Source organism: Magnolia sinica, chromosome 8 (genome assembly GCF_029962835.1).
Source record: "Magnolia sinica isolate HGM2019 chromosome 8, MsV1, whole genome shotgun sequence".
Lineage (NCBI taxonomy): Eukaryota > Viridiplantae > Streptophyta > Magnoliopsida > Magnoliales > Magnoliaceae > Magnolia > Magnolia sinica.
This window is the reverse complement of record NC_080580.1, coordinates 55,214,354-55,225,290: the sequence shown is the minus strand read 5'-3', so window position 1 is coordinate 55,225,290 and position 10,937 is coordinate 55,214,354. Positions and strand designations below refer to the sequence as shown.

The window sequence follows — 10,937 nt, the reverse complement described above, 5'->3', positions numbered from 1 at the left end:
GTAGCTTCTCCTACCCCAAAATCATATAAGGTACGTCAAGTAACTAATTTTGGTTTATGAGATATTCTTGTTAAATGAATAAAGAAATAAATGAAAAAAAGAGAGAATTTTTTTTTTTAATATGCTTATATATACATATTTATATAAATATGTATTAGAGAAAATTGTAGGTTGTGTAAATTTATCTATGTAAAAAAATAAAAAATAAAAAATAAAAAAATAAAAAAATAAAAAAAATTCATAAATCGGCACAGACTACAGTTATGGCTACGGTTATAATCTGCAGTTATTGGTCATATCATCTTCGATACATATTAAATACTCTTCGATATGTATCGAAAATTGCAGAATTTTTGAGGCAAATTCGCTGGACAGTTTTGGACCTTTTTCGATTAATCAAAAGACCTTCGATACATATAAAAGGACATATCGAAGCGGCAAGGGTTACGGCTATGGCTACGGTTATAATCCATAGCTATAGAAAACACCGTAACCATAAGTTCCTATCCTATTTATTTATTATTATTTTATTTTTTACTTTTGTAATCCCCACTGCTTTTCGTGGGTCCTATGATGAGGTATGTGTTATATCCAAACCGTCCATGTATTGGACGAACTCGTATTAAGGCTTGAGATGAAAAATAAGACAAATTTAGCTATCAAGTGGACCACATTGTAAAAGGCTAAAAGGTTATGGAGGATTGAACGTCTACCATTGAAAATCTTTTAGGGGTCACAGAAGTTTTGGATCATTATTAAATTTTTTTTCCCTCTTCATCCAGGCTTTTGTGACCTTATGAATAGATTGGATGGAAAATAAATGTTATGGTGGGCCTTACAAAATTTTTAACGGTGAAAATCAATTTTCCAGTTGCTCTGTGGTGTGGTCCAGTTGATCTTTGGATAAGATTTTTTTTTGATAATGCTCCCAAATGATCTCGAAATATGGATGAACGTTGTGGATATAATAAATACGTAACTGTGGGGCCCATGTAACTTTGATATCTTTTGAACCGTTCGTACAACTCGGAGTTCGAGGAGTGTCAGCGCTCGTCTTCGAGCACCACCGATCCGCTTGGCGGAACAAGCACGGGCATTTTTGACCTTTGGGAAGCCATCCGTACAGCTGGGGCGTATTCTCGCAAGGGAAAATGAGGAGGGCTTAGTCTCCTATATGGTCCATAAATGGGTCGTACAGTCGCAAATTTCTCCTTTTCCAGACCAAAAAAGAAATTTTGATACTTTGGCAGAGTGTGATCGGTGATACACATGCACTTTAGAAATTGCACACGTAGAGATGAGGTAATATAAATCTCAGTGTGGACGTTTAATGAACCAAAAAGTGACCTTACATAATTATCTCACCATCAGATTGGTGGATATTTATGGGGTGGTTAAGATTGAAAAAACACAACGGTCCGATTTCAACAAACAAGTGTCCACCAATCAGACGTTAGGATCTATTTAAGTAATCTGATTTTGGGGCTGTGAACGCAACAACGGGTTCCAAAATTTAGTTCGTTTAGTTTGATTTAGCGCATGCCCACTTGTGCAATTTCCAGGTGCCTGTGCATCAAGCATCAAAAACAGCCAGAGTATCAAATAAATCTTCCACAGAAAAAGGCCTTTAGGGTTCTCCGGTAGTCTCCCGCTCTCCACTCACTCAAACAGCCTAAAAAACGGGCGGGATTCTCACATACACCCGCTGCAGCAGCACTCCCATTCCCTTTTCTCGATTCTTCAAACCTTCCTACCGATTTCTGTCACACTCTTCCAAAGGATGCCCATCGGTGTTCGACATCTGACGGTTCTGGGTGAGTTCAAGCCCTTTGGCTTGATCGCAGAAGCTCTCGATGGCGGAAAGGCTCCCGAGAACGCCCACGATAGATACCACTATTTCCTCTTCGATCCAGAGATCGCCCGCGAAACGGATGGCGACGCAGGTAACGATTCATCACTGGGGCCTGATTCCTGCGATGGTGATCACGAGCTCTTCATCAGAGGAAACCGGTATCGTTCCTATCTCCAGGCATTTATCCCGTTCTTTGATTTTGAGATTGCAGTAAAGACGATTACGGGGGAGTGATACAGTTAGATTCTGAATTCTTGAGATGCCATGTAGATTTCCCACGTTCTCCGAGGTTAAAGTGGGGCCCACCACATCGCATCAACTTTTCTTTCTTCCATTGGGCGGGCCATTTCATGCATTTTGTATACCTCTATCGTTTTAGCTGCTGCTATGTTATTCCTGTTTTTTCCTATTTCCTGCAACTGATTATGCTATTTATTAATTTTCGGAGCGGTGGGTTTGACAATATTATTTTGGATTTATCAATTGCAAATTAGTAGGAAAAGAAGAGGAAGAGAAGAAAATGGACGACTTTTCCCATGATGGGACATTTCAATCTGTTTGGATAGCAAATAAATAATAGGTAAGTAAAAATGGAATAATTATTGAAACAACACAGTCAAATTCTCATGCACAGGAAACGAGGTGACGAATGTGAGAGCTTTATGAGATTTCCAGTTGTTATCCAAGCAAGTCCCCCACAAACGGAATACATGGAAATCTTGAGAAATCATTATTGACCAATTATTACGGTTCTGATTTATTGTCTTTCCCCACTATCCAAACAGGCCATTAAGGTCGTCATAGATGCACATCCTCTACATGATTTTGTTTGGGAATTATAAAGTCAGGCTTGTATGACTGAATGAATATGTCTGCCTTCTCGTTGGTGTCAAAAAAGTGGGCCTGCTCTCTATCTCAATTCAAAACAGCTGGCATTGACACAGGACACCCTTATTTCGAAACTCAAAGCTTGTAGAACAATAGGTTTAGTACCTTTGAACGGGGGGGGGGGGGGAGCTGCACACTGATTGAGGGTTTTTAGATCGTAACTTTGTGGAATTTTCACCTCCAGTTCACTGATGACACAATGATATTTTGCAAAGCTTCATTGACAGTGGCAGCCGGCATCAAATTCATCTTTAGATGTTTCGAGGTGATCTCAGGCATTAGAGTTAATCTAAGAAAAAGTTCTATGACCATGATAGATGGCAAGTAGTGATCCTCTGAAGCACTTAGCCAATCAGATGGGATGCAAAACTCAGAACTTTCCAGTTCATACTTGGGCCTTCTACTTGGCGTAAACTCTTTTTCTACCTCCATATGGGACCCAATCATTGAGAGGCTTCAAAAGAGTTTAGTGACTTGGAAGAGGGGATACTTACGTTTGGGGTGAAGGATAACACTTATAAAATCGTCATTGGCAAATCTCCTGAGATATTATCTATTGCTGTTTAAAATACTGGCAAAGGTTGCTGATAAGATAAATAAGATTTGGAGACAATTTATATGAGCATTTCAGCAAGAAGAAGTTTCATCTGGTTAAATGGAAGGATATTCAAACGGCAAAGGAAGAGGGAGGATTAGTCATTAGCAAAATCACAAAGAAAAATGGACGTTTACTTTGCAAATGGTGGTGATGCTTTTGGCAGAGAGCATAATGCTTTGTGGCCCAGGGTGGTATTAGAGAAGTACGGATCAGCCAATAAAGGCTGGGACCTAACCTTCGTTTGCAGAACTAGGGTATCCAAAATCCGAAAAGTTATCGGAAGCATGGGTGATTGTTTAAAACCTTGGAGGAAGACTTGTTGGATGGTTTTAGGTTCTCGATCAACAATGGTGAATCGATTATGTTTTGGAAAGATGATTGGCTGGAGAACTGCCCCCTTGCAATCAAATTCCGAGATTGTATAGGATGGTTAGAGAGCACCATGTTTTGTTGAAGGCTTGCTTGGAAAGATTGGAAGATGGATTGTCAGAACATCATTCTTAGAAGGAACTTGAAGGAGGGAACGGATGACTTCCAAACCCTTTTAGGCAATGTTTTTTTTTTTTTTTTGTATCGTTATCGTCTAATGTATCGCACCCTTGGGATATAGAAACATATCGGTTATCGCATGAGAGATATTGGTTTTATCGTGTAATGCATCGCTGTTGTTGGGAAACAGGGAAACATTGGGAAATTGGTCAATTTTTTCAATGAAACTTCATGGATTGTTAAAAAGACGCCAATACACATTCAAAAATCAAAACATCACAACAAACAAATGCACACAATAGGTTTCCTTTGTATGGGGTCCTAATCTATGCATTGTGTTGTTGTCTGACTGAACTGATACAAGTGTATTCAAAGTCTATTCATATAATTTATAAATGTAAAAAGATATGTATGGAAACACAAATAATACATTAAAAAACAAAATAAGTAAATAACTAGAAATATACCTATGAATAATGTGTGGCTGTGCTCAGACCCACATAGAGCTGTGCGGTGGCTCATACCATGCCCGGGTTATAGTAGAATGATACCCGTGAAGATATTCTCTAACATAATGTTGGTACTCATCCTCTTCGATTTGAGAAAATTTGGAAGAATTTTGAATTTTCTTCAATTTTCTACAAATCGGTCAATTGTTTTCCTAATCCCAAAATTTGAGTGTATGTGATGATGATTTCATCAAACACTCTTGAACACTCTAAAATGTGGGCTAATTGACTGTTGATCAAAGTGGAATTAAATTTTTTAACATTTTTAATTACTTTTTTCCCGAAAAATCTTCACATTATTATTAATCACTAGATCAGGTTACATACATGTTTGATTTTGTATTTAGACACAAATTTGTAACTGATTTGCGAGAAATTGGAAAATTTTGTTTTCGTTCAATTTTCCACAACTTGGCTCATCTCCACCAAATTTCAACGCGTAGCTCTAAATCCATGTTTTTTCATGCAAAACATGAAGAATCATAGATTTGTAACCATTTAACACTAATTTAACATGATTTACAAACGAAGAAAAAAAGGATAAAAAAATCGAAAATGCTCACCGGATCGAACATGTGGGATATATTGGCACTTCTTATGCGTTTTGTATCACACAGGTGGGATACAAGTTATATCGTGGGATATATTGGCCGATATCATCGATACTGAAAACATTGCTTCTAGGCATGTTTGATGCATGCTTTGGCAATGATGGGCACTATTGACCAAATCTCAAATTTCATAACTTCTTGAACAGTAATTATAGTAATTTTGATAGTAAAGGATGACTTATTTGTGTATTTAGAGAGAGGGAGAATAGAGAGAGAGCATTAGTCCTTATTCTAATCTTAGCATGCGTAGCCAATTCCAAATAATCCTTGAATAGAGTTATACCTACTGACTACAAGTTTATGTATATATATATATATATGTGTATATATATATATATATATATATATATATATATATATATAACAAAGTCCAAATTTGCTCACATTTAGAAAGAGAGTTGGAACTCAAAAAGGAAACTGGTGGGCGTAAGTAAGGTGTTCTGTTGCGGTAACGGTGCGCGTAACGGTGCCCACTGTTACGGATACGCTGAATTGATGTAACAGCCGATACAGGGGCGTAGCGGCTGATATGCCCTCGTATATGTCATTTTTTTTTTAAGCTCCAAAAATGCTGAAAAAATATTCAAAAAAACTGAAAAATTATAAATATTCCAAATATGCATTCATTTATAATTTTAAACATGTTTATGGTAGTGTAACAGTCTAGTCTTTGGTAAAAATGTTGTATTGGGTTGTCTAATGAATTTATGAATTTGACAACCTAGTATTGGCTATAGATCTTTTAAATTTAATTATCTAACTATATAATATCAATATCAATTAATCAGAATGAATCTAATACCAAAATATCTCATAATTGTAGGTATTGGTGTATTACATACCTTGCGACTTGTGTACATTTTATTTCAACATACAATCTAAGGACTTTTGTATCCAATTATGTAATTCATATATCTAACAAATTAATACCATTTTCCCAATAAATCTTAAGAAAAAAAAATGAAATTATATTCAAGTAAATAGTGTTGTCAATTTAGAGCTAATTTGGTGGACCATTCGATGCCCCAAATCAACCTTAAATTCATGCAATCTATTGGCACTTATCTCACTAATGGATTGGTGGATATTTATTAAATAGTGAGGAATGACAAATGATTCTATTTCAGGAAAACAAATGTTTGCAAAGTAACGGTGAAAATCGTTTAAAAAAAATTAATTTTGGGATTGTGACTTGGCAACAAGTTAATGTATGCCTCAAGCACAAATTTTACGGCCATGTACATGGGGCCTAGCATGATGTATGTATTGTATATCAATGACGTTCATCTGTTTTATCAACTCATTTTAGGGCATGGTCCAAAAAGGAGGTAGATCCAGATCTCAGGTGGACCACTAGTGGGTGAGGCCTTGAAATTGAGGTCCACCTTGATGTATTTGTATATCCGTGCTGTCAATTTGTTTTGCCAACTCATTTAAAGGCATGATCCAAAAAATCAGGCAGACTTAAACCTCAGGTGGACCATTAGTGAATGACGCCCTGAACATAGGGCCCACCTTGATGCATTTGTTGTACATCCATGCCATCCATCCTTTTTGCCAACTCATTTTAGGTCATGGTCCAAAAAATGAGGCAAATCCAACTCTTTGGTGGACCACACAGTAGAGATTGAATTCCCACGATTAAAATTTCTACTACTATTATTTTTTATAAGCTGCGACTTGTGTTTTCCCTTGATCCAGGTCCATGCGACCTTATCAACAGTTTCGATGGTAAATAAACATTACAATGGTAAGAAGTTTTTAACAGTGGGTATTCAATTCTACTTTGCGGTCCACTTAGATCTAGATATGCTTTATTTTAGGGACCATGCCTTGAAATGATCAGGAAAAATTGATGGGCGGCATGGATATACAACACATAAATCAAGGTGGGCCCCATGCACTAAAACAATGCAAGTGCACTAAGCGGCCTGCACCGGAGACTACTTAAAAAAATAAAGGGTGTGGCTGTTTTACAGCCACGCCACCCATTCATTTTTTTCGAGATAGAGAGAAATGAAAGGGAAAAAGAAAAAATGAGAGGGAAAAAGGGAGAGAAGGAGAAAACGAGAGAGAGAGAGAGAGAGAGAGAGAGAGAGAGAGAGAGAGAGAGAGAGAGAGAGAGAGAGAGAGAGAGAGAGAGAGAGAGCTGCATCAGAGGGGAAAGAAGAAGAATAAGATGTAGGAGGAGGAGGATGAGGAAGAGGAGCAGCAGCATTGCCGCAGCAGCCACAACAGTGCCGCGGAAGAAGAAGAAGGAGAAGAAGAAGAAGAAGAAGAAGAAGAAGAAGAAGAATCGGGTTCGCATTTTTTTTTTTCCTCGTTTTTCTCACTTTTTTTTTTTTTTCCTCCCTTTCTTTTTGGGGTTATTGCCCGTAACGGCCGTTATGCCTTGTAACGGCCGTTTCAGTTCATTTTTTCTGGACCTCCCTGTTTCAGCCCCGTATCGTGTAACGGTAACCGCTGTTACCGTTACGTATTGGCCATTACGGCCGTTACGGCTGATATGTAACCGATTTGGGACACCTTGGACCTAAGGCTGCAATATATTAAGCAAACATGCAATATTTCAATCTTCTGAAGATGTTTTCATATACCAAGAGTGTGACTTCATAGTGCGAAATGATACGTAAATCATCTCCCAATTCTAGCATAACCATACATGCTAGGTAACCTCCAAAACCTTCTCAAACAATGTAGTCTGCACCTAAACTGTCCTTCAGTCTCCTTTTTACAGTCCTTTACATTTCCTTTTACAGTTCTTTCGCAGTCCTCCAGGTCCTGTCATATCCACAGTACGTTTTACAATGCCCAAAACTGAAACCCTTTACAGTCCTTTACAGTCCTACAGTCCTGTTTACAGTCTCTTTCAAATTCCCAAAACATTTCTATGAAGTTCCTGTATAAACTTGTAATGAAGTCCCCATTTTAACCCTATACCCTTGCCAGCCTATATACCCAACCCACCCCTTTGAAAGCCACAACAGTCCTTACAACCTCCAACTTTCAAAATCCAGCAACCCCCCCAAACCCTTCACCCAGTTCCAAAACCAGCCCCCTGCAATTGAACTTGGAATCTTCCCGGATTGACTACTGTTTGGATGGTCCTGATTGGACTGTGGAACCCAGGGACCTAATCAGATGGCCCTGATTGACAATTTTTTGGCCTTTGGGGCATATAAATCAGATGACTCAATCAGACCTTTTGCTCATGATATGGTCCCAGTCCTCTTATGTGAACATGATCTTCAGAAATTTTCAAGTATGTTTTGGCAATATAATTGGTATTGTTCTCATCCCTGGATATACCATTGTTTACATTGTATACATATTGGCAACAACATTGTTACTCTTGAACTGATGGAAAAATTATCGTTGTTGTTGATGGTGGATTCTACTTTGAAACCTGTGTTTGATTTTTTGATTGATGTTAACAAGATTTGCTGATTGGCTAATTGTCAATGCCTTTTCCCTTTGTTAGTCTTGCTTATTTATTTATTTATTTTTCATCTATACCCCTGTATTGCTTTGACATTCCTTGGTGGTCTCTTTTGATAGGATGATTTGGAGCACGGGTTCGCGAGTGCACAGAAGATACACCTCCTGCTCGTCAATAATTATGGTATCTTATTTAATGCTTCATGAACATTTAATTGATTTTATCATGATAATAAACTTTCAGTTTCTTTTTATGCATCCTTGATTATTTTGAGTTCTTAATGTAAATTAGAAGATGAGCAATTATGTAATGATTAAAGGGAAAATTACAAAAATAATTCATTTGTAAACTTTTATCTAAAAACTACCCAAATATTAAAAATTTACCAAAACACATGAAGCTCATAAATTATACTTCCATTCTTCAATCTGCTAACTTTCATTTATAATGACAATTTTGTCCCTTTTACAGAATATCAATCTCCTCTTTAAAGGTTTGTTAATTCCTCACAAGTGTCGAGCTGTACATTGTCTAGGTAGCTATCAAGGTTACTTTCTCTAACATGAAGGAAACAACTTAACATGCATTAATCCGCCCTGTCCATCAGGTACACCACCCCTTCTGGCCTTCATCTAAAAAAAATGGGCTGATTCAGTGCTCAGGTGGGCCACCCCATAAAATTGTATCTAAAACCTCTAAATTCACATGTATGGCCTCACATGTATGGCCTACCTAAGTTTTAGAATACTGTAATTCTTTCATCCTGATGGGGCACATTATGAATGGATTGTATGTTTATAAATACCATGGTTGGCCCTATATAAAACAATGGTGGGCTTCCCATTCCAATTGTTTATTCCTCATAAGTGTCGAGCTGTACATCACCTAGGTAGCTATCAAGGTTACTTTCTCTAACATCAGGGAAACAACTTAACATGCATTAATCCAGCCCATGCCTTCATCTAAAAAATTGGGCTGATTCAGTGCTCAGGTGGGCCACCCCATAAAATTGTACCTAAAATGATGCAGGACCGATGCATGAACTGAGTAACGTGTGAGATCAAATAGCCGAATTAAGATATTTAATAAAAAAACACAAACATTGCTATAATCATCACAAATATCATGAAAATCAAAAGAAAAGCATCCATAATCCTAGACTAAACTACCAAAATCGTAACTCAAGATCATTAAATAAAAAGAAACTAGGATCTAATGGATGTAGGGACATCCAATTAGCATATGATATAGTCTATTTCAAAATAGGAAACCTAATACAATATAGGGTGAAAATTAGGGTTTCGGTAATTTGGGAAGTAGGAAATTTAGGTTTTAGGGTTAGGGTTTTGGGGATGGAAGAACAGGTTTTGATATAATGATGGTGGGAAACCAAAAGGGGCAGGTGGGTTTCACACGTGTGGCTGTATGGTCACACGTGTAGCGTGGGAGGATGAGTTTAGGTCGGTTAGCGTTTGGATTGTGGATGGGTATGAAAAAGTTGGGTTTGTGAGAAGACGAAGATTTGGGATGAGAGAATTAAGAATCTGAAGAAAATACTCGGATGTGGACGAAAAGAGAAGATGGTGTGGGGATAGATGGAGACCTCGTACCTCCGTTGATGAAGATTAGCCTCGTACCAATCTTCCTTCCAAATTGCATGGAAGTATCTTCAAATCGCATGAAGATAGGAAAAGAAAGCAAGAGCTTTTCTCCCTTAAATTTTTTTTTAAAAAAAAATCACGAAATTCAATGGGAGAGAGGTCACACGCCCTCCTCTTTTTATAGATCCAAGAAGTTTAAAAAATTGCAAAAATCTCCGTCTTGTGAACTTTAACGAAAATAGCCCTAGTCTAAATTAAATCAACTAAAACACTCATAATGTGTCCAAATATAAAATAATTAAAAACTAAATCCTAAAATATGATAAAGTCTAAAACTGATGTGGACGATCAGCGATCAATGGCCTGATCATGTGATCCATGCGATCTAATGGCCCGATCGTCGCGTCCCTCTGATCCAACGGTCTGGATCACTCGCGCTGACCGTTCGCTTTCTTCGTAGTGAAAGCGCTTCTCTTTGCCCCTTAAGTAGAAAGAAGGACAAGAAAGAGATTATTGGTGTTATTGCTCCCGCTTCTTTATCTGCGCTCGTCAAGCTTTGTGCTTTTTGGGAGGTGAGCCCATGTGCATCTTCCCATTGTGGGGTTTTCCAGATGCTCGCACATGCACATGGAGTCTTCAGCATGATCACGGGTACTCGCCTAGCCACAGGGAAATCGGCACGGCCTGCCTCCTCTGATACGTACGTAAGGGTGTACATGACGTGATGTCCTCATCATAAAACCTCTAAATTCACATGTATGGCCTACCTAATTTTTAGAATACTGTAATTCTTTCATCTTGATGAGGCACATTATGAATGGATTGGATGTTTATAAACACCATGGTTGGCCCTACACAAAACAATGGTGGGCTTCTCATCCCAATTGTTTCCTATGGTGTGGCCCACCTAAGTGTTGGATCTTGATTTTTGGGTTCCATTGTGAACATGA

General features: G+C 37.9%; 1 protein-coding gene across 4 annotated transcripts in view; it reads left to right on the top strand.

Annotated features, from left to right (window-relative positions):
• The first annotated feature begins 1,615 nt into the window (after window positions 1-1,615).
• LOC131253331 (anaphase-promoting complex subunit 1) overlaps window positions 1,616-10,937 on the top strand; it is a 206,160-nt gene continuing 196,838 nt past the window's right edge. For 2 of the 4 annotated variants that reach the window (XM_058254294.1, XM_058254292.1), the window contains exons 1-2: window positions 1,616-2,010; window positions 8,506-8,569. In XM_058254294.1, the coding sequence (XP_058110277.1) occupies window positions 1,781-2,010; window positions 8,506-8,569 (294 nt within the window). In that variant the 5' untranslated portion in view covers window positions 1,616-1,780. The remainder of the gene's footprint in view (window positions 2,011-8,505; window positions 8,570-10,937) is intronic. The other 2 variants (XM_058254295.1, XM_058254293.1) reach the window with 1 other exon arrangement.